General features: G+C 45.1%; 1 protein-coding gene across 1 annotated transcript in view; it reads left to right on the top strand.

The window, feature by feature from the left end:
- tmem132e (transmembrane protein 132E) overlaps positions 1–22,876 on the top strand; it is a 1,606,823-nt gene that overhangs the window by 1,512,391 nt on the left and 71,556 nt on the right. Inside the window, exon 7 of the mRNA XM_085964335.1 lies at positions 8,927–9,203. Coding sequence (XP_085820461.1) covers positions 8,927–9,203 — 277 coding nt within the window. The remainder of the gene's footprint in view (positions 1–8,926; positions 9,204–22,876) is intronic.

Below are 22,876 nucleotides of genomic sequence, written 5' to 3'. Positions count from 1 at the left end.
GTCGTGCTTCACCTGCCAATGCTTGCTCTTGACAGAGAAGGGAACCGGCTGTGACGTGTTGGCCTTGCCAGTCCTGTAAGTCTCTTTCAAGTTGTGCATTTTTCTCTTTCAGGAGTACAACTTCGCCTCCCAAGCGAACGGCACACAAGTGGGCCGTGTAAGCCAGCCTATTTCTAGCTTCCTTAACTTTACATTTCTTTGCACCCACCTGGGACGCTATCTTGCCCCAAAGCTCAGAGTAACTCTTCTCACTCATCTTGTCACCCTGCACTATTATGATTACCGCTTGGGCACCCGGGGCTCCTAACTTACCCGAGAGACTGTTCGCAACTTTGTCTCTAAAATACGCATCCGCCATTTTGTTTTTGCTTTACAACCCGATAACAACGCCTAGCACCTTTATAGACCGAACCCGTCCTTAACTCATTTCAGCCACAACAACCCTTTTGCACTCCTGGCTGGCTCACCAATTTGTAGAGATTCGTGTATCTCTGGTAAACAGGATCCAGTGCAAACCAATATGGTGGGTATATTGTGTTTAATCGGAGTTTATGACGGAATATAACACACTAGTAATACAGCAAAAACATACGACCATGACAAGTAGCTGGTACCGGACCAGATTGGACAGACGGCTGGCGTGCACGAACAACTCTTATTCATCCTCCTTCTTGTCTCATGTGTCTCTCTCTCTCTCTTTCTCTGAACTACCCAAGAGTGTTAGACTGGGGTCCGCATGTGTCCACTTTCTGAAGAGTGTTAGACCACCAACTCACTCTTGGGAGCCCTCTGCTCCCCTGTCTGATCCAAGGGCTTTTCGGGTCTTGCTTTTATTCTCTTTTTAGGGGTGGGCCTGAGATAGAATAATGGACAAGACCATTTAACCTATAGAGGTTCCCCTTAAAACAAGGTGCCCAATGGCATATCGAGTTCTTTGTCTAAACTTACAGGCTCAAGGGAGGGTTTTCACAACCATTACACATGCTTTCTTGTTTAAACGCTTTGAGGCCATCCATCTGGATCACTCTTATCTCGTCCGACCCTTTCCTTCCAAAGCAATAGTCTCTTATCTCATCCTGTCTTGTCCCCCCTGGTGCAACCAGTGGGTGTACCAGGCACAGCTTTGGGCCATTAAATCAGAGGCCCAAGCCAGAGCTGCCTTACTCAACCAGCCGTCATCCAAACTATCTCCCCTTAATCTAACAGACTATTCCATCCTGAGATGGTACCTTATCTCCCATAAATTCCTTCTATTCTATGTCCTTTATACTAATTAACTTTTAATTATCTTCACAAGCAGTTCTGTTAAACAAACTCCAAATTCTACCAAATTAGCATTATAATATGTTAGTCCCACCTTTTTTCTTTAAGGGCACATGTTTGGTCTGAACCCTCCGGATCTCCTCCTTGAATGCCTCCCACTGTTCTGACACTGATTTACCTCCAAGTAGCTGTTTCCAGTCCACTATGGCTAAATCCCCTCTGAGCTTCGCAAAATTTGCTTTTCCCCAATTTTGAATTTTTATTCCTGATCTATCCTTGTTCTTTTCCATTACTACCTTAAATCTAACAGAATTATGGTCACTAGCACCAAAATGCTCGCCCACTGATACGCCTTCTACCTGCCCAGCTTCATTCCCTAAAACTAAGTCCAGAACTGCCCCCTCCCTTGTTGGGCTTGCTGCATACTGGCTAAAAAAGTTCTCCTGGATGCATTTTAGGAATTCCGCACCTTCTATACCCTTCACACTAATTTTATCCCAGTTAAAATTCGGATAGTTGAAATCCCCTACTATTACTGCCCTATAGTTTTTGCACTTCTCAGAAATTTGTCTACATATTTGTTCTTCTATCTCCCTCTCACTGTTTGGGGGTCTGCAGTACACTCCCAGCAGTGTGATCGCCCCTTTTTTGTTTTTCAAATCGACCCATATGGCCTCGTTTGATGATCCCTCCAACATATCATCCCTCCTCACAGCTGTAATAGTTTCTTTAATCAATACCGGGACACCCCCCCCCCCTCCCTTTTTACCTCCCTCTCTATTCCATCTGAAAATCCTGTAACCAGGAATGTTGAGCTGCCATAGAGACTATTCCACATGCCCATTACTCATGCAGAGGGAACAATGCTTAATCTCTTCATAGAATCATAGAAATTTACAGCACAGAAGGAGGCCATTCGGCCCATCTTGTCTGTGCCAGCCGACAAAGAGCTATCCACCCTAATCCCACTTTCCAGCACTTGGTCCATAGCCTTATAGGTTATGGCACTTAAAGTGCATATCCAAGTACTTTTTAAATGTGATGAGGGTCTCTGCCTCTACCGCCCTTTCAGGCAGTGAGTTCCAGATTCCAACCACCCTCTGGATGAAAAAGTTTTTCCTCAAATCCTCTCTAAACCTCCGCCCAATTACTTTAAATCTATGCCCCCTGGTTATTAACCCTTCTGTTAAGAGAAATAGGTCCTTCCTATCCACTCTATCTCGGCCCCTTATAATATTATACACCTCAGTTAGGTCTCACTCCCCTCAGCCTCTTCTTTTCAAAAGAAAACAATCCCAGCCTATCCAATCTCTCCTCATAGCTAAAATTCCCCAGCCCAGGCAACATCCTCATAAATCTCCTCTGCACCCGCTCTAGTACAATCACATCCTTCCTGTAATGTGGTGACCAGAACTGCACGCAGTATTCTAGCTGCAGCCTAACTAGTGTTTTATACAGTTCAAGCATAACCTCCCTGCCCTTATATTCTATACCTCGGCTAATAAAGGCAAGTATCCCGTATGCCTTCTTAACCACCTTATCTACCTGTCCTGCTGCCTTCAGGGATCTGTAGACATGCACACCAAGGTCCCTCTGATCCTCTGTCCTTCCTAGGGTCTTACCATTCATTGTGTATTCCCTTGCCTTGTTACACCTCACACTTTTCAGGGTTAAATTCCATTTGCCACTGTTCTGCCCATCTGACCAACCCGTCTATATCGTCCTGTAGCCTGAGGCTTCCCTCCTCACTATTTACCACTCCACCAATTTTTGTGTCATCTGCGAACTTACTGATCATACCTCCTACATTCATATCTAAATCATTAATGTACACTACAAACAACAAAGGACCCAGCATTGATCCCTGTGGTACACCACTGAACACAGGCTTCCAGTCACAAAAACAATCTTCGACCATCACCCTCTGCCTCCTGCCACTAAGCCAATTTTGGATCCAATGTGCTTAATTGCCCTGGATCCCATGGGTTCTTACCTTCTTGACCAGTCTCCTTGTCAAAAGCCTTACTGAAGTCCATGTAGACTACATCAACTGCACTACCCTCATCCACACACCTAGTCACCCCCTTGAAAAATTCAATCAAATTGGTTAGACATGATCTCCCCCTGACAAAGCCATGCTGACTAACCTTGATTAATCCTTGCCTCTCCAAGTGGAGACTAATTCCGTCCCTCAGAATTATTTCCAATAATTTCCCTACCACGGATGTTAGGCTCACAGGCCTCTAATTCCCTGGTTTATCCCTACTACCCTTCTTGAATAATAGTACTACGTTAGCTGTCCTCCAGTCCTCTGGCACCTCCCCTGTGGCAAGAGAGGTTCTGAAAATTTGTGTCAGAGCCCTTGCAATCTCCTCCCTTGCCTCACACAGTAGCCTGGGATACATCTCGTCTGGGCCTGGGAATTTATCCACTTTTAAGCCCGCTAAAACCGCTAGTACCTGCTCCCTCTCAATACTAATTTGTTCAGGTATATCACAATCCCCCTGCCTGATTTCTATGCCTACATCGTCCTTCTCCATAGTGAACACAGATGCAAAATATTAATTTATAAAACCTCACCCACATCTTCAGGCTCTACACAAAGATTGCCACTTTGGTCCCTAATGGGCCCTACTCTTTCCCTGGTTATCCTCTTGCCCTTAATATACTTATAAGACACCTTGTGATTTTCCTTTATTTTGCCCACCAGTGTTTTTTCATGCCCCCTCTTCGCTCTCCTAATTTCTTTTTTAAGTACCCCCCTGCACTTTCTATACTCCTCTAGGGCTTCCGCTGTTTTTAGTCCTTTGTATCTGCCAAAAGCCTCCCTTTTTTTCCTAATCCATTCTTGTATATCCTTTGACATACAGGGTTCCCTGGGCTTGTTGGTCCCACCCTTGACCCTCTCTATTTCCTTTCTGAAAGACTCCCACTGCTCTGATGTGGATTTTCCTACAAGTAGCTGATCCCAGTCCACTTTGGCCAGATCCTGCCTTATCATATTAAAAGTCGGCCTTCCCCCAATTTAGAACTTTTATTTCCAGTCCATCTTTGTCCTTTTCCATGACTACCTTAAATCTCACCGAATTATGGTCACTGCCACCAAAATGCTCTCCTACTGACTCTTCTACCACTTGCCCTGCTACATTCCCTAGAATTAGGTCCAGTACCGCCCCCTCTCTTGTAGGACTTTCTACATGCTGGCTCAAAAAAGCTCTCCTGGATGCACTTTAAGAATCCCGCACCCTCTAAGCCTTTCACATTCTGACTATCCCAGTTAATATTGGGGAAGTTGAAATCCCCTACTATTATTACCCTATTATTTCTACACTTCTCTGAGATTTGCCTACATATCTGTTCCTCTATCTCCCCCTGACTGTTTGGGGGCCTATAGTACACTCCCAGTAAAGTGCTTGCCCCCTTTTTGTTTTTAAGTTCTACCCATATGGCCTCATTAGAGGAACCTGCTAAGATATCATCCCTCCTTACAGCAGTAATTGACTCCTTGATTAATATTGCGACCGCCCCTCCTCTTTTACACCCCCCTCTGTCTCACCTGAAGATTCTATACCCTGGAATATTGAGCTGCCAGTCCTGCCCCTCCCTCAACCATGTCTCTGTGATAGCAACAATAACATTCTCCCATGTGTTCATCAACACCTTCAATTCATCTGCCTTACTCGTAAAACTCCTTGCATTAAAATAAATGCCATCCAGCCTTGCCATACTCCCTTGTGCCGTTACATATTTGCTCTGCCTTCCAGGCTAACTTGTTTTTTCCTCTATATTTGGCATCACCCCCTACTATAGCTCCACTCCGTATCCTATTCCCCTGCCAAGTTAGTTTAAACTGCCCCCCCCCCCCCGCCCCCAACAGTACTAGCACACCTCCACGCAAGGATGTTGGTCCCGTTCTGGTTCAGGTGCAACTCGTCCGACTTGTACAGGTCCCACCTTCCCCAGAAGCAGACCCAGTGATCCAGGAAACTAAAGCCCACCCTCCTGCACCAACTCTTTAGCCACGCATTCATCTGCTCTATCCTTCTATTCCTATATACTCACCAGCACGTGGCACAGGAGTAATCCAGAGATTACAACCTTTGAGGTCCTGCTTTTTAACCTGCTACCTAGCTCCCTAAATTCTTGCTGCAGGACCTCATCCCTCTTTCTACCTATGTCGTTGGTACCAATGTGAACCACAACCTCTGACTGTTCGCCCTCCCCCTTCAGACTGCCCTGCAGCTGTTCAGTGACATCCTTGACCCTGGCACCAGGGAGGCAACATACCATCCTGGACTCACGTCTGCGGCCACAGAAACATCTATCTGTTCCTCTTACGATAGAATCCCCTATCACTATTGCTCTCCCACTCTTTTTTCTCCCCTCCTGTGCAGCTGAGCCACTCGTAGTACCACGGACTTGGCTCTTGCTGCATTCCCCTGAGAAACCATCTCCCCCAGCAGTATCCAAAACAGAAAATCTGTTGGAGAGGGAGATGGACCCAGGGGACTCCTGCACTACCTTCCTAGTTCTTTTACTCTGTCTGGCGGTCACCCATTCCCTGTCTGCCTGTGCACTCTTTACCTGCGGTGTGACCACCTCATTAAACGTGCTATCCACGAAGATCTCAGCTTCGCGGATACTCCACAGTGACTCCAGCCACAGCTCCAGCTCCGAAACGCGGATTTCGAGTAGCTGCAGCTGGAGACACTTCCTGCACATGTGTTCGCCCTGGACACCAAAAGTGTCCCTGACTTCCCACATAGCACAGGAGGAGCACTCCACGCTGCCGAGCTGCCCTGCCATGTCCTACCCTTAATTTGCTCCCTTTACTTCCTTTAAATTAAAGAATATTAAATACACTAGGGACCTTACTTCCCTTTAAACACTACTTACTCTAAACTACAGACCTTCCTTTTACTTCAATGACTGGACTGTAGAAATACTCACCAGGTCCTACTTACCAATCAGCTCCTTCCCTGGTTGTGACATCACTTTAGCGGTTTCGCAGTTGTTGTTGTTTGACTGCTCCCACTCTCGGACTCTTTCCCAACTCGCAGCACTCCGGTGTCGGGCCTCCTCTGCAGCGCTCTTTTATGGCCGCTCCGCCTTCTCTCAGGTGCCGCTGCCGCTCCCACACAGGTCTGCCTCCTCCGGTGTCGGGCCTCCTCTGCACCGCTCTTTTATGGCCACTCCGCCTTCTCCCAGGTCCTGCTGCCACTCCCACACAGGTCTGCCTCCTCCGGTCACCAAGTTAAAAGCCCATGGGATCCAGGGCAAAGCATCAAGTTGGATTCAAAACTGGCTTGGAGACAGGAAGCAGAGGGTAATGGTTGATGGGTGTTTTTGTGACTGGAAGGATGTTTCCAGTAGGGTTCCGCAGGGCTCAGTACTAGTTCCCTTGCTTTTTGTGGTATATATCAATGATCTTGACTTGAATATAGAGGGTATGATTAAGAAGTTTGCAGATGATACTAAAATCGGCTGTGCGGGTGATACTGAAGAAGGAAGCTGTAGAATGCAGGAAGACATCAATAAATTGGTCAAGTGGGCAGAATAATGGCAAATGGAATTCAATCCAGAGCAGTGTGAGGTAATGCATTTGGGGAGGGCTAACAAGGAAAGGGAATACACATTAAATGGTAGGACACTGAGTAGCGTAGAGGAACAAAGGGACCTTGGAGTGCATGTCCACAGATCCCTGAAGGTAGCAGGCCAAGTAGTTGAGGTGGCTAAGAAGGCATACGGAATGCTTGCCTTTATTAGCCATGGCATAGAATACAAGAGCAGAGGGGGTTATGCTTCAACTGTATAAAACACTAGTTAGGCCTCAGCTAGAGTACTGCGTGCAGTTCTGGTCACCACATTACAGGAAAGATGTGATTGCACTAGAGAGGGTACAGAGGAGATTTACAAGGATGTTGCCGGGAGTAGAGAATCTTAGCTATGAGGAAAGACTGGATAGGCTGGGTCTGTTTTCCTTGGAACAGAGGAGACTGAGGGGAGACCTTATTGAGGTGTATAAAATTATGAGGGGCATAGATAAAGTGGATAGAAAGGACCTATTTCCCTTAGCAGAAGGGTCAAAAACCAGGGGGCACAGATTTAAAGTAATTGGTTTAGAGGGGATTTGAGGGGAAATTTCTTCACCCAGAGGGTTGTGGGGGTCTGGAACTCACTGCCTGAAAGGGTGGTAGAGGCAGGAACCCTAACCACATTTAAAAAGTACTTGGATGTGCACTTGGGATGCTGTAACCTGCAGGGCTACGGACCAAGAGCTGGGAAGTGGGATTAGGCTGGATAGCTCTTTGTTGGCCGGCATGGACACGATGGGCCAAAATGGCCTCCTTCCGTGCTGTAACTTTCTATGATTCATATAATCTGGTCAGAAAAACAATAGAATCATAGAATACAGCACTGAAGGAGGCCATTCAACCCATCGTGCCTGTGCCGGCTCTTTGAAAAAGCTCTCCAATTGGCCCCACTCCCCTGCTCTTTCCCCATATTTTCACTCTTGAAGTATTGATCCAATCACCTTTTGACATAAATGATTAGATATTCAATGCTGGTGGAACCAAGGATGCAGGATGTGTAGATTGGAACTGACTAGGTTTGAATAGTGTGGGTTATGGGGTTGGATTGATATCCTGCAGTTTTGCTCAGTACCTTTGGAGATTGGGGAGACATTTCACAGAAATGTGTTTCATTGTTTGGTTGCCTTCCATCAGCAAATTGAGTTGGTTGATTTGATTCTATGATGAGGCAAATTTTACATATTCTATTGGCTTGAACGAGCAAATGGCCTTTTCTCAATCACTCTTTCTTATATCCTTATAGTTGTGCTTAAGGAGTAATAACCCTGCAATAGTGATACCTCTTACTTGGGCAACCCCACAGCTTGACCTTTTCAACAAGGAACTCAAAGTGCTATACTATGAAGTGATGGGTGAATTCCCACCCACCCTCACATATTTCCCATCACAGCCACAATGCCACAAAGAGCTCTAGCAAAGGCAATGGGCTTTTCCCATCAGGAAGGGAGAGAAAATCAGATAGAGTGGCATCCTCAGACTGCTGTTGTGGATTTCCAAAGCCCCACAACTAGTCACCTGCTTGACTCTGATTGGTACATAGTGCAAGAAGACCAACAACAGGTGGGGGAGAAATGCCTATAATTTGCTGGCAGCCATGTAATAAATTGTTTTGGTGTACCACCCTCCTACACTGCTAGTGTTGGGATGCAGCTTTGGATTTGTGATCCCTACATGGCGAGTTTCTGGGCCTTAGCAGGCTTTGGAGGGAGGAATCAAGTGAAGGCCAGGCATTTGTCCACGGCAACAGATGGAAACTTGAATTGCAAATCACCTCAGGCATACTGTCAAAGAACTCCCAGCAACTGTCTTTGGAATGACTTTGGCAGAAACCTTGAGAAAAGGTCTCTCGCCAAATGACATTTTGGCTCTTTTGCATATCCAATTGTTTGGCTGATGCAGCTGAAATATTACAGCTCTTTGAGGCCTTGCCAAATATTGCAGTCATTAGAGTGGTTGGCAGGATGACATGAGGCCTTTCGTACAACAATAAAGAAAATAATTTTTAAATATTTCAAAGGCATAATGTTAATTTGACATTTACCTTGCTGTACATGTGCTCCATTTTTCAGGCCCACCCGTGACAGTGAGGATGAAGATGAGGAAGAGCGAAGCAAAACACGAGGCTGCACTCTGCAGTACCAGCATGCATTAGTACGAGTGTTCACACAATTCCACACAACTTCCTCAGAGGGCACCGATCAGGTGATCACCATGTTAGGACCTGACTGGTCAGTGGATGTCACTGATCTAGTCAGTGACTTCATGAGAGTTGCAGACACAAGGATTGCGCAGATCATGGAGGGCAATGTACTGGGTGGACGTGAGCCTGGAACAACTATGTTCAAGGTTAGTTTTTGGTCTCAGATTTGTCTGCTTGTTTTCTTTGGTAGTTTAGAGATGAAGTTTAGAGATGCTAGTTCAGGGTATGCAGAAGGCTGAGTTTACTTGTTTTGACATTTATAAAAAAAAATACTGAGAACTTCAATGTGAAAAATGTGTGTAATATGCTAGCATGTGACATGTGAGTCACTACTTCAGTTAAAATGTCCTAACATATTGACAGCCCAAACCATGCTGTACTATTTCATTTGACTGTCATGGCTTCCACTATGCGTACACTCAAATCTTGGGTATTTTCTGTTGTTGAGGAACTTATTGATATTGGTCGGTACTTGTCAATTACAGCCCCTCTCTAAAGTCATAAGGAGTCAGCAGGAAATTACTGACTTTCTATGTTTAATACTTTTTAAAAGTGCAACACAGAAACTTGCGTAGTGTGACACCTGAAGTGTGATGACATGCCTCAAAACATATATGAAAGAGATAAAATTAGGCAGATAGACAAACATACAGATCAATAAACAGACAGAAAGATACAGGAGATTTTTAAAAGCTCAACTGAATTAGTCATTTTTTAAGCTGCCCTGTCATGGTTTGCCATCCACTTTTGTTTATTTATTTTTCAAGATGTGGGCATCACTAGCAAGGCCAGCATTTATTGCCCATCACTAGTTTCCCTTGTACAACTAAGTGGTTTGCGGGGCCACTTCAGAAGGCAGTTAAAAGTCAACCACGTTGGCGTAGGACTGGAGTCACGTACAGGCCAGACTGGGTAAGGACGGCAGGTTTCCTTCCCTAAAGGGCATTATTGAACCAGCTGGGTTTTTGTGACAATCCAACAGTTTCATGGTCACTTTACCAGCATCTTTTTTTAATTTCCATAATTTTTTTAAAAACTGAATTCAAATTCTGAAACTGCCATGGTAGGAATTGAATTTATGTTCTCTAGAGTATTAGTCCAGTAACATAACCACTATGCGACCATATCCTGTTTTTTGGACCCATGAGTACAATAATCTCGAGTAGCTTACTGCCTTGTAATCGCCACTAGGAATCTATTCTTATTATGTCGCATACGTGGACTGAATGACAGTTATGGTGGACTATTTACAAACAAATTACTTTTTACACTCCAGTAGTTTTTGACTCTCGTACCAATTGCGAGGTGATCTGCTTTACTAGCACAGAAGCATCATTGGCCAATCAACACTACTTAGGAGTGGACCTCAAATCTGCTCCCATCATAAAATACCACAGAAGCCCCAGGCTGGGGTGAAGAAAAAAATAGAAAATACTTTGGGTACTGAAGACGAATAAACTTTAGTGAAAACAAATACAGCATATTGCAGAACACGCCCAAGAAAGTGAGCTTCGAAAGAGAATGAGTGATAAGTGAAATAAACTAGTCTTCAAATAAGCTAGACAACCTGGCTCCAATCAATCAATCAGAATACCCAGGTGCTTTTGGTGGGGGTGTGGGGGGCGAGAGAGAGGAGAATTCTGGAAAATTACATATATAGCACAGTAGTGACTACATTTAAAATTAAAATTTTCTGTGATAAGATACTATCTCAATGTGTAATCTATAAACATAATTTGAAAACAAGCTTGCATTTATATATCTCCCCAAAGTGCTTAAGAACAAAAGAGCTTTTGCAATACCATGGCAGCCATTTTTCACACAGCAAGTCGTAGAAACAATAACTGAGATGAATGAGCAGTTAATCTGTTTCGGTGATGTTGGTTGAAGGAAGACCAGGAAAGTCTAAAACAGTTATTTTTCCACAGAGCTGCTCTGCAACAAGAACCACATTCCACTTCATAACAGATCTGATAAAATAGTATTACGGAAGATAATCACAAGAAATATAAGAAGCTCACTTGAATTTCTGATCTCCAACACCATCTCTTACACAAACATGCCACCAATATCCATCCAGAATCAAACATATGTAGTAAGAAACTCGAAAAAAAATAAAGTGAAGGAGCTTTACTCATAAATTTTCTAATTAAACAGTTGGATAATTTGAAAACAGCTTGCATTTATATATCTTCCCAAAGTGCTTAAGAACAATGCAAGTAGAATCAAATCAAATCAAATCAACTTTTATTGTCATTGTTAGTGCACAAGTGCAGTACAACGAAATGTAGGCTTGCAGCTCCCGAGAGTGTACAATTTGGATTAGGACACTTAAACATTTCAACATACATTTGTACATATATATTAGCATAAATATGACCATAATAAAGTGCATCGGCAGATGTGCAGGCTTTAGTGTTTATTTGTGGAGTTCAGTAGGATGACAGCCCTGGGAAAGAAGCTGTTCCTAAATCTGGTCGTATGGGTGCGAATGCATCTGTAGCGTCTTCCAGATGGTAGGAGGGCGAACAGACTGTGGCTGGGGTGGGTAGGGTCTTTGATGATGGACCGTGCCCTCCGTAGGCAGCGTTTCTGATATATATGTTCTGATATATATGTTCACCCCCTCAACCACTGGACAGCAGTACAGTACTGTAGCTTGCCATCATAAGGCAAGAAGTTTGTTAATATGAACCTTTATCACCACCTGGAAGAATGCGAAGTATTAATAGCTACTTAAACAACAATAAACATTCTACGTTGAAGGATTTACAATTCCAAAAGCAATCAACAGCTAATTGAAAGTAGCTCAAAGAAGACATTAAACTGCATGCGGGTGGTTGCCTGATAAGATATCATAGAGGAAATTATACTGAACACTCCGCCACCACTCACCCGAGCGTTGTTAGAAACTGCTTTCTATATGCTGGGTCCACAGAGCAGCCTAGTCTAAAGTGATGAGCCAACCAACCAAAAACTAATGAAAATGAAAATTGAAATTGTAACATGTAAACTTTTTTAAATATTCATCCAGGTGAACAATGTTCTCCTTTTGCTAGACACTTAAGTTTGAGAACTAGGAACTTGAAGCCTTATGTATGTCCTTTTCAAAGTTATCTCTGACTTAAATAATGTAATAAACAATAAATAAGGCAAGAAAAGGACAGAACATTCAATGCCTAGACAAATAAGACCAAAGGAAGATCACTTTCATGGTGACGAGTTACCCTGTGACCTTGTGACTCAAACAGCCCAACATGACAAAAAGCTTGGACACGCTTGATGAAAGCAATGCCAACCCAGATACACCATTTTACCTCAGTAAACAGAAGTAAACTATTCCTGGCCGAAATTCAAATTTCAAAAATTACTACCCCGATTTTAACTCGGGGCGGGAGTCGTGTGGGTGAGAGCTGAGGCAGATGGAGATTTTAACTCCTGGACCTCATCTGCATAGGCCCTGTCAGTCTTCTGCTCAAAATCTGTGGGAAGCAGCAGCTGGTCGGCGGGCGGGAGCAGAATGATGGCTAGCAGGAGGCTGCCACCAGAGACCCAAAGGAACGGTCCCTGGCACTTGGGTAAGTGACTGGGAGGTGGTACAGGAGGGCCTCGCAGTCTGGAGGGGGCAATAGCCTGGGGAAGGGGAGCTTTAAACTTTCCTTGTCAGCCTGGAGGAGCACTCCTGCTCTTCATCTTCCTACTAGGTTGGCCTGGCAGGGAAGTCACAACGGCTTCCCCACATAGGCCTCTGGTTAAAATTGCAGTCAGGTCACTATGACATCAATCTCGATCTGCATATTTAAAGAAGGACCGTGTTAGCCTCCGGCAGGTGTCCCTCTCGCCTGCTCAGAAGAGCATGTGGAAATCAAAACACATGGAAAGACACTGTGACTTCAGTGGGTAATTGCCACTGGCGATTTTAACTGCCCGCTTGCGCGGTTTCCGATGGATGGGCATGGTTAAAATCGCCCCGTTTAAAATCATGCTGTATATACCACACGTAACAAAACAAAACACTGACTAACCAACCAGCCAGAAAATATATCTACCCACAATCAGTGCCATAGCAGGGTACTGAAATCTGCAGAGCAACAGTGACTACAGAGGCAAAAAGAAAATACTGCAGATGCTGAAATTCTGAAATAAATACAGAAAATACTGGAGATACTCAGCAGGTCAGGCAGCATCTGTGAAGAGAGAAACAGAATTAATGTTTCAGGTCGATGACCTTTTGTCAGAACTGGAAAAAAGCAGGAAATGGAACAGATTTTTAAGCAAGTGTAGGAGCTGGGAAAGGGGGGAGGGGATAAAAGAACAAAAGGGAAGGTCTGTGATAGGATAGAAGGCAGGAGAGTTTAAAAGACATTAAGAGAAATTCAAAGCAAGAGGAGATGGTAATGGGACAGGTTAAGAAACAAAGGATGGCTCGAGATGAAGTGTAAATTGCGCTGGCAGAATGAAAGACAGCTGCCATGTGCCAACTCTTGGGTCTAGTGTGGTGGATTATACAATCACTGACCTGGACCCCTGCGATATCAACGCATTCACTGTCAGGCAGCAATCCCCCCTCTCAGACCATAACCAAATAAATGTGTACTTTAAACTTTCTGCCCAAACTACAGACACAAAAAAGGAACCCAGTAAGCTCCATAAAATAAACCAGACATACAGATGGGCCCCAGACAGTGGAGATAAATTCATCACAGCACTAAATTCACCTGATCTCACAAGTAAAATATCAAAATTTAAAGAAAATCTATATGAGATCACCAGAGATGGTGTAAACATGGCCATAGATGATATAAATATGATCTTCCATGAGGCAGCTGTAAAAGCCGACCTTGTGAAACAGAAGAGGAAACGTTACAAAAGACAAAATAAAAATGAGAAATGGTTTGACCACGAATGCAAAAATGCCAGAAAAGACCTGAGAAAAATATCAAACCAAAAGCATCGCCAACCAAACAATCCAGACCTACGTATTAGATACAATGAGACCCTCAAAAGATATAAACACACCATTAGGAACAAAACACAAAATTATACCCACAAAATACTTGAAGAAATTGAAAACTCCATTAATCCAAATCAATTCTGGGATATGTGGAATAACCTGAGTACAACACAATTGCAAGCATTACCAATCCAAGATGGCGACATCTGGAGAACACATTTTGAAAACCTCTACAAAGACATCCCAATAAACGAAACAAACCCAAGTCAACATCATGTCACAGAAAAACTCCACACATTAGAAGCAACAATTAAAGACAACCAAAACCCTCTAGACTCCCCAATCACATGGAAAGAACTGGCCACAAAAACAAAATCTCTCCACCTAAAGAAAGCCTGTGGTCCAGACAACATCAAAAATGAAATGCTCAAGTTCAGCAATATGGAGATGCAGGGTGCGGTACTCAAGTTATTCAACATCATATTACGTTCAGGCTGTTTTCCCGATATCTGGTGCCAAGGACTCATCTCTCCCATATATAAAAGTGGAAACAAATCAGACCCAAATAACTACCGCGGCATCTGTGTCAACAGTTGTCTAGGGAAGTTATTCTGCAGTATTCTAAATAGTAGATTACTGGATTTTCTTAACAAACATAATATCCTTAGAAAAAATCAAATAGGCTTTCTTCCAAAACACCGCACCACCGACCATATCTATACCCTTCACACTCTCATTGAAAAACATGTACACCAAACAAAAAATGGGAAAATATTCGCTTGTTTCATTGACTTCAAGAAAGCCTTTGACTCTATCTGGCACGAAGGGCTCTATTATAAACTTCTTCAGTGTGGAATAGGGGGCAAAGTCTATGACCTTATTAAATCGATGTATCTGAAAAATAAATGCGGTGTCAAAATTGGAGACAAACGCACCGGTTTCTTCACCCAGAGAAGAGGCGTCCGGCAGGGCTGCAATTTGAGCCCGACCCTGTTCAACATATACATAAATGAATTAGCAGACATGCTGGAGCAAAGCGAGTCACCGGGTCTCTGTCTCCTGGATGGAGAAGTGAAATCCCTGTTCTATGCGGACGACCTGGTTCTGCTGTCTCCCACAGAACAGGGATTACAGCAACAACTAGACCTACTCGACAAATGCTGCCAAAATTGGGCCCTAACAGTAAATCTAAAGAAAACCAACATCATGATTTTTCAAAAAAGGCCCAGGTGTCAGGAAAACAAATACCAGTTTACTCTCAGTGATACCATCATAGGACACACTATGAGCTACACTTACCTTGGTCTAACCATTACAGCATCAGGGAGCTTCAGCATAGCAGTGAATGCACTAAAAGAAAAAGCCCGAAGAGCCCTATATGCAATAAAAAGAAAATTCTACAACATCCAAATCCCAATCAAAATCTGGCTCAAAATATTTGACAGCATAATCCTGCCCATTGCGCTGTACGGTAGTGAAGTATGGGGCCCGCTCAATCACCATAGCTACACTAAATGGGAAAAACACACAATAGAAGCCCTACATGCAGAATTTTGCCGAAGCATCCTTCGCACCCAAAGGAAAACACCAACAAATGCATGCAGAGCCGAACTAGGCAGATACCCTCTGATAATAAACATCCAAAAACGAGCACTAAACTTCCTAAATCACCTCAAATCTAGCTCCCCAGACACCTTTCATTTTAAAGCCTTCCAGACCCAAGCGCTAAACCCAGAAAAGAGTCCCCTGAGTCAGCTGCTACTGAAACTAAGTACTCCTACTCAGCCAGACCCTGACCAGTCCCAGACCAACACTGCCGTCCAAACACCAATCCGAGTGAACCAAATCATTAAACAATGCAAAGAAACCTACCTGGAACATTGGAACAAAATAACCAAAAGCCAAAGCAGATTAGAATGTTACCGGGCCCTAAAAAGAGAATATAAACTAGCAGACTATCTCTCGACCATCAGAGACACAAAACAGAGACAGACCCTCACCAGGTACAGACTAAGCGACCACCAACTAGCAATTGAAAAAGGAAGATACAAGAAATCCTGGCAGCCTAGAGAGAATAGAATATGTGATCAATGTCTGGCCGGCGAGGTTGAGACAGAGATGCATTTCCTCCTAAAATGCGAAAAATTCAACACATCAAGAAACATATTATTTGACAAGCTCAGCCAAACAACCCCAGATTTCAAGGAATTGGATGACCTGTCAAAATTAAGATTAGTCCTGGGAGAAGGAGACAGACCATACCTTGGTGCCAAATATGTAACAACATGTCACAACCTGAGGACTGTTTAAAATTAATACTGAATGTACCCAATGATGTACAACGACTGTTTAAATTAATATTGTTTAAAGTAATATTGTATGTACCCAACGAAGGCCAAAATTGTTTGACACCTACAGAATGTTGGAAAACTGTACTTTTTGTTATGTAAGCTTTGGCAATATGGTTCCCTGTAAACTTTCATGCCAATAAAGCATTTGAATTGAATTGAATTGAATTGAATTGAGAAAAGAAGACACAAACAAAAAGTGTGGAAAAAAAAAAAAATATTTGATAGGGGCTGAGGTTATGATCTGAAATTGTTGAACTCTGTGTTGAATCCAGAAGGCTGTAAAGTGCTTCATCGAAAGATGAGGTGCTGTTCCTTGAGCTTACGTTGAGCTTCAGTGGAACAATGTAAGAGGCCAAGGACGGTGAGATCTGAGTGGGAGTGGAGCGGAGAATTAAAGTGACAGGCGACCGGAAGCTCGGGGTCCCCCTTACGGACTGAACGGAGGTGTTCCGCAAAGCGGTCACCCAATCTGCGTTTGGTCTCCCCAATGTAGAGGAAACCGCATCGTGAGCAGCGAATACAGTATACTAAATTGCAAGAAGTACAAGTAAATCGCTGTTTCACCTGGAAAGGGGTGTTTGGGGCCCTGGACAGTGGGAAGGGGGGAGGTATAAGGGCATGTGTTGCATCTCCTGTGCTTGCACAGGAAGGTGCCGTGGCGAAGGGGAAGGGGTGTTGGTGATAGAGGAGTGGACCAGTGTGTCACGGAAGGAGCGGTCTCTTCGGAATGCTGAAAGGGGAGGTGAGAGGATGATGTGTTTGGTGGTGGGATCACGCTGGAGGTGGCAGAAATGGCAGAGGATGATCCGTTGAATGTGGAGACTGGTGGGGTGAAAGGTGAGGGCAAGGGGAACTCTATCGTGGTTCCAGGAGGGAGGGGCAGGGGTGAGGGCAGAAGTGCGGGAGATAGAACGGACACGGTCAAGGGCCGTGTCACCCAGAGTAGAGGGGAATCCTCGGTTGAGGAAAAAGGAAGACATGTCGGAAGCACTGGTATGGAAGGTGGCATCATCAGAGCAGCTGCGGCGGAGACGTGAAACTGGGAGAATGGAATAGAATCCTTACAGCAAGCGGGGTGGGCGGAAGTGTAGTCCAGGTAGCTGTGGGAGCCAGTGGGCTTGTAGTGAATGTTGGCAAATAACCTATCCCCAGAGATGGAGACAGAGAAGTCGAGGAAGGGAAGGGAAGAGTCGGAGATGGACCATGTGAAGGTGAGGAAAGGGTGGAAATTGGAGGCAAAGTGAATGAAATTGTCTAGTTCAGGGCGAGAGCGAGAAACGGCACCGATACAGTCATCAGTGTACCGGAAAAAGAGGTGAGGGAGGGGACCTGAGTAGGACTGGAACAGAGAATGTTCCACATATCCCACAAAAAGGCAGGCAAAGCTAGGGCCCATGTGGGTTCCCATAGCAACACCTTTGATTTGGAGGAAGTGAGTGGAGTCAAAGGAGAAGTTGTTCAATGTGAGAACAAGTTCAGCCAGGCGGAGGAGGGTGGTGGTGGATGGGGACTGGTTGGGCCTCTGTTCAAGGAAGAAGTGGAGCCAGCCAGAATTAATCAGGGCCAGTCTAGTGAGCTGCATCGGGATGCCCGATTGGCACCCACAGCTTGCCGATTTCATTCAAATGAGGCCCAATGCCGAATTTTGCTCAGGCTAGCACAGAGCATGTGAAGCAATCACTTCGCTGACTTGCTGCCCATTTTGGGCATAAGTCCAATTTTTCCTCCATCATGTCTCTCTTCATAATTATAGTTTCCCATCCCTGGCATCATCTTGGTGAGCCTATGATGTACACTCTGTGACTTCAGTGTCCGTTCTATCAAAATTGCACAAATTATGTACTCTAACTATAGCTTTACCAATGCTTTGTACAACTTTTTCATTTCTTCATTAGTGTACTCTGTCCCCCAATTTATATAATCAAAATGCTGTTGGCCTTTTTTGGCTTTATCTACCTGTACTTATACGTATAGAAAATTATGTATTTGAACCCGAAGGGGGTGAAATTGGGTGCCTTTACACCTCCCGTTAGCGCCCCCGGACGCAAATGTCTGCGACCGGGCGTGGTGCTGACATCGACTCCCGCCATATTTGGCGAGAGTTTTACGGCTGCGCTACAGCGTTACGCCCTGATCTCCTTCGCCCAGAGATCGTGATGTCATCACCATGCTCATCGCCCCGGTAGTACCCCAGACCCGAAATTGACTTCCGCCCCCCGCAGCAGCGCCGGTCGAAAACACCGACAGCTGCAGGAGGCGTGCATCGGGTGGCCAGCCGCTTCGGGGGCGATGATTAAAGGCGAGGTAGCCAAGGTAAGTGGGAAAAAAAACTTACCTTTCCTGTTCTAGTTTTTTTCGCGGTTTCCCGCCCGCGATTGATCAAGCAGAGTGCCGGGCTGATTACGTGGGATCCCAGCTGCCTTGGTGGTCCAGGTAGGTACTTTTTAAATTGCAGAGCCTGAAGCAATGGCCTTTCCCTTTAAGGGAGGGAAGGAGCCTTTGAACACGGCAGCGATGCACTGCCCAGTGTGTAGCGCTGCTGAAGTCTCCATCCCGCTCTCTGACGTTAGCGCCCTAAGAAGGAAATGGAACGCTTGATTTAGGCGCAAAAACTCAATTTTGCGGTTGCCGGGCACTAAGTCCAACACTCATATATTGCCAAGAACACAAGTAGACCAAATACTGACCCCTGGAGTATACCACTTCTAATCTAGGCAACACCCATTGTACTGGCTGCGCTAGACGTGCTCCTATCTAGTTATCCAGCAAGTTAAACACTTATTCAAAAATAATTCTTCGTGAAGCCGTTTGCTGTTTTGAAGCTTTACTTGAACAATTTTTGTGAAACTGTAAACAAAGACAAAGTATGTTTTGTACATAAACTGAGTACTATACATTCGATATTACATAAGATATAAACATATTTACAACAGTAGAATAGACTAATTGTATAACTAACTAACATTTGGACTAACTTCTGTAACTATCAAATATTAACCTTTTATAAACATATTATTTTCAAAGTACTACTCTGACAACGTTGCTATTATGCTAACAAACTAAGATACTCACAGATATTGCGCTTAGCCTAACATATGAAATCAGATTACATTGGATTGTGAAACCCTTATGGAATCCTCCATTATTGCCAGGTTCTTCCTGGAATTCTACTTCCTGGGATTCTACTTCCTGGGTTACACAGGAAGAAAGGTACGAAGGTCAAATGACCTCTCACAGGAAGAAAGGAACAAAGGTCAAATGACCTCTGTTTCATACAAACACACTGCTAACACATAACCACCACCAGAGGGTGCTATCTGCACATAAAATAGTCCATCGGTCCAGAACACCCATTTACCATATGTCTTGTTATCTGTCCATCAAATAACTTTCAATCCATGCTGCTACATTTCCTCTCATACCATACACCTTGAAATTTTATAACAAGCCTTTTGTGAGACACCTTATCGACTGCGTTTGGAAAAAGAATTTACACTACATCCACTGTGTTCTCTTTATCTATCCAATCAGTCACTTCTTCAAAAATAATACTCTATTTAATTTGTCAAACATGACTGTCCTTTAACAAATCTATGCTCGTTATCCTTGAGTAACTCATGTATTTCTAAATGCTTACAAATTTTATTTTGAATTATGGCTTCTAAGAGTTTTCCCACAACTGACATTAGACTAACTGGTCTATAGTTACCCAGGTTATCCGGCCCTCTCTTACTGAACAAAGCTGTTACGTTGCCTGCTGTCCAGTCCAACAGGGCAATTTGCATATTTAAAGAAGATTGCAAAATTGTATTTAGTGTATTGGCTATTTCCTCTCTAACTCTTTTCAGCTGCCATGGGTATGTGCCATCAGGGCCCGGTCCTGGGGTACGTGTTGTCAGGGCCCGGTCCTGGGGTACGTGTTGTCAGGGCCCGGTCCTAGGGTACGTGTTGTCAGGGCCCGGTCCTGGGGTACGTGCCGTCAGGGCCCGGTCCTAGGGTACGTGTTGTCAGGGCCCGGTCCTGGGGTACGTGTTGTCAGGGCCTGGTCCTAGGGTACGTGTTGTCAGGGCCCGGTCCTAGGGTACGTGTTGTCGGGGCTCGGTCCTAGGGTACGCGTTGTCAGGGCCCGGTCCTGGGGTACGTGTTGTCGGGGCTCGGTCCTAGGGTACGTGTTGTCAGGGCCCGGTCCTAGGGTACGTGTTGTCAGGGCCCGGTCCTGGGGTACGTGTTGTCAGGGCCCGGTCCTAGGGTACGTGTTGTCAGGGCCCGGTCCTAGGGTACGTGTTGTCAGGGCCGGTCCTAGGGTAAGTGTTGTCAGGGCCCGGTCCTAGGGTACGTGTTGTCAGTGCCCGGTCCTAGGGTATGTGTTTTCGGGGCTTGGTCCTAGGGTACGTGTTGTCAGGGCCCGGTCCTAGGGTACGTGTTGTCAGGGCACGGTCCTAGGGAACGTGTTGTCAGGGCCCGGTCCTTGGGTACGTGTTGTCAGGGCCCGGTCCTGGGGTACGTGTTGTCAGGGCCCGGTCCTAGGGTACGTGCCAACAGGGCCCGGTCCTAGGGTACGTGTTGTCAGGGCCCGGTCCTGGGGTACGTGTTGTCAGGGCCCGGTCCTGGGGTACATGTTGTCAGGGCCCGGTCCTAGGGTACGTGTTGTCAGGGCCCGGTCCTAGGGTACGTGTTGTCAGGGCCGGGTCCTGGGGTACGTGTTGTCAGGGCCCGGTCCTAGGGTATGTGTTGTCAGGGCCCGGTCCTGGGGTACGTGTTGTCAGGGCCCGGTCCTGGGGTACGTGTTGTCAGTGCCCGGTCCTGGGGTACGTGTTGTCAGGGCCCGGTCCTGGGGTACGAGTTGTCAGGGCCCGGTCCTAGGGTACGTGCCAACAGGGCCCGGTCCTGGGGTACGAGTTGTCAGGGCCCGGTCCTAGGGTACATGTTGTCAGGGCCCGGTCCTGGGGTACGTGTTGTCAGGGCCCGGTCCTAGGGTATGTGTTGTCGGGGCTCGGTCCTAGGGTGCGTGTTGTCAGGGCCCGGTCCTGGGGAACGTGTTGTCGGGGCTTGGTCCTAGGGTATGTGTTGTCAGGGCCAGGTCCTGGGGGTACGTGTTGTCAGGGCCAGGTCCTGGGGTACGTGTTGTCAGGGCCCGGTCCTGGGGTACGTGTTGTCAGGGCCCGATCCTAGGGCACGTGTTGTCAGGGCCCGGTCCTGGGGTACGTGTTGTCTGGGCCCGGTCCTGTGGTACGTGTTGTCAGGGCCCGGTCCTAGGGTACGTGTTGTCAGGGCCCGGTCCTGGGGTACGTGTTGTCAGGGCCCGGTCCTAGGGTACGTGTTGTCAGGGCCCGGTCCTAGGGTACGTGTTGTCAGGGCCCGGTCCTGGGGTACGTGTTGTCAGGGCCCGGTCCTAGGGTATGTGTCACCAGGGCCTGGTCATAAGGTACAATCCATCAAAGAATTAATCACCTTTCGTTCTGCTTTTTTTTTGGAAATAATTCCTTTTCTACAATTATCTTTTAACAAAGTTAATATCTGGTACACCTGCATTCTCATTTTCACCATCTTTTTAAAAAACTGTTGCAAAATATTTATTGAATATCTCCGCTATATCTTCATACTCCATAATTAGACTATCCCATCATCCCCGAACCATACCACCCTCTCTTTAAACATTCTTTTACTCTTTACAGTTATAAAAGCCTTTATTTCCTTTTATATTATCTGTTAAGCCTTTTCATAGTCCCTTTTAGCTCTCTTAATCTCCCTTTTTACCGCCCCACTACAATTTGTATACCTTGTGTGATATTCTTCGGTGTTGTTAATGATAATTTAATCATATGCCCCCCATGTCATCTATAAACTATTCTTAACCCCGGATTAAATTCCCGCTTGTAACTCATTCCTGGGTATCCATTATTCTAAACGATCTGAACCCCCAAATTAGACCATTGTTTTTAACTATTTCCAGAACTCTGCTATTCTCTGTTTAATGCATTCATACTCTGAATCTGTGGTGCCAACTTAGAGAGAGCACTCAGCAAATCCAAATTCCAGTGATCCACAAGCCAGTTCACCAGTGACTGCTATCTCACTCCTCAATCTTGCTCCTGTAATATTTAGTGCAAGTCACCACCTATGTCAAAACTATACATTATTAATTTTTTAATAATATTTTCTGTTGCCAATTTAGCTCAAATTGAGCTAATTATTTAGGCTGGTTTAGCAGGTGTTCTTAGTTAGAATTGCTGATACACCATCTTTCTGTCAAAATGGATATTGACTTGCCATATGCTTCAATAGCAGAAACCCATTGATTGGCACTCCTTTTGATGTGCACCCTTTATTTCGGATTGCCTGCTGAAAATAGCTTTAACATGGCAATAAAGGTTAGTTTTGTCAGAGCTTTGTAAACCTTTTTCAATTTAAATTTAATGACAGATATTAAACTGAAACAAAATTGGCCATAAAAACAAAGGCAGTTTTATTTATACCCCCCATTCAACAATAAACAAGCACCAATACAAGACAT

This window comes from Somniosus microcephalus, chromosome 22 (assembly GCF_052327205.1).
Source record: "Somniosus microcephalus isolate GS21.2 chromosome 22, FLI_Smic_1.0, whole genome shotgun sequence".
Taxonomy (NCBI): Eukaryota; Metazoa; Chordata; class Chondrichthyes; order Squaliformes; family Somniosidae; genus Somniosus; species Somniosus microcephalus.
Note: the sequence above shows the minus strand (reverse complement) of the source record. Positions and strands in the feature narration are given on the sequence as shown.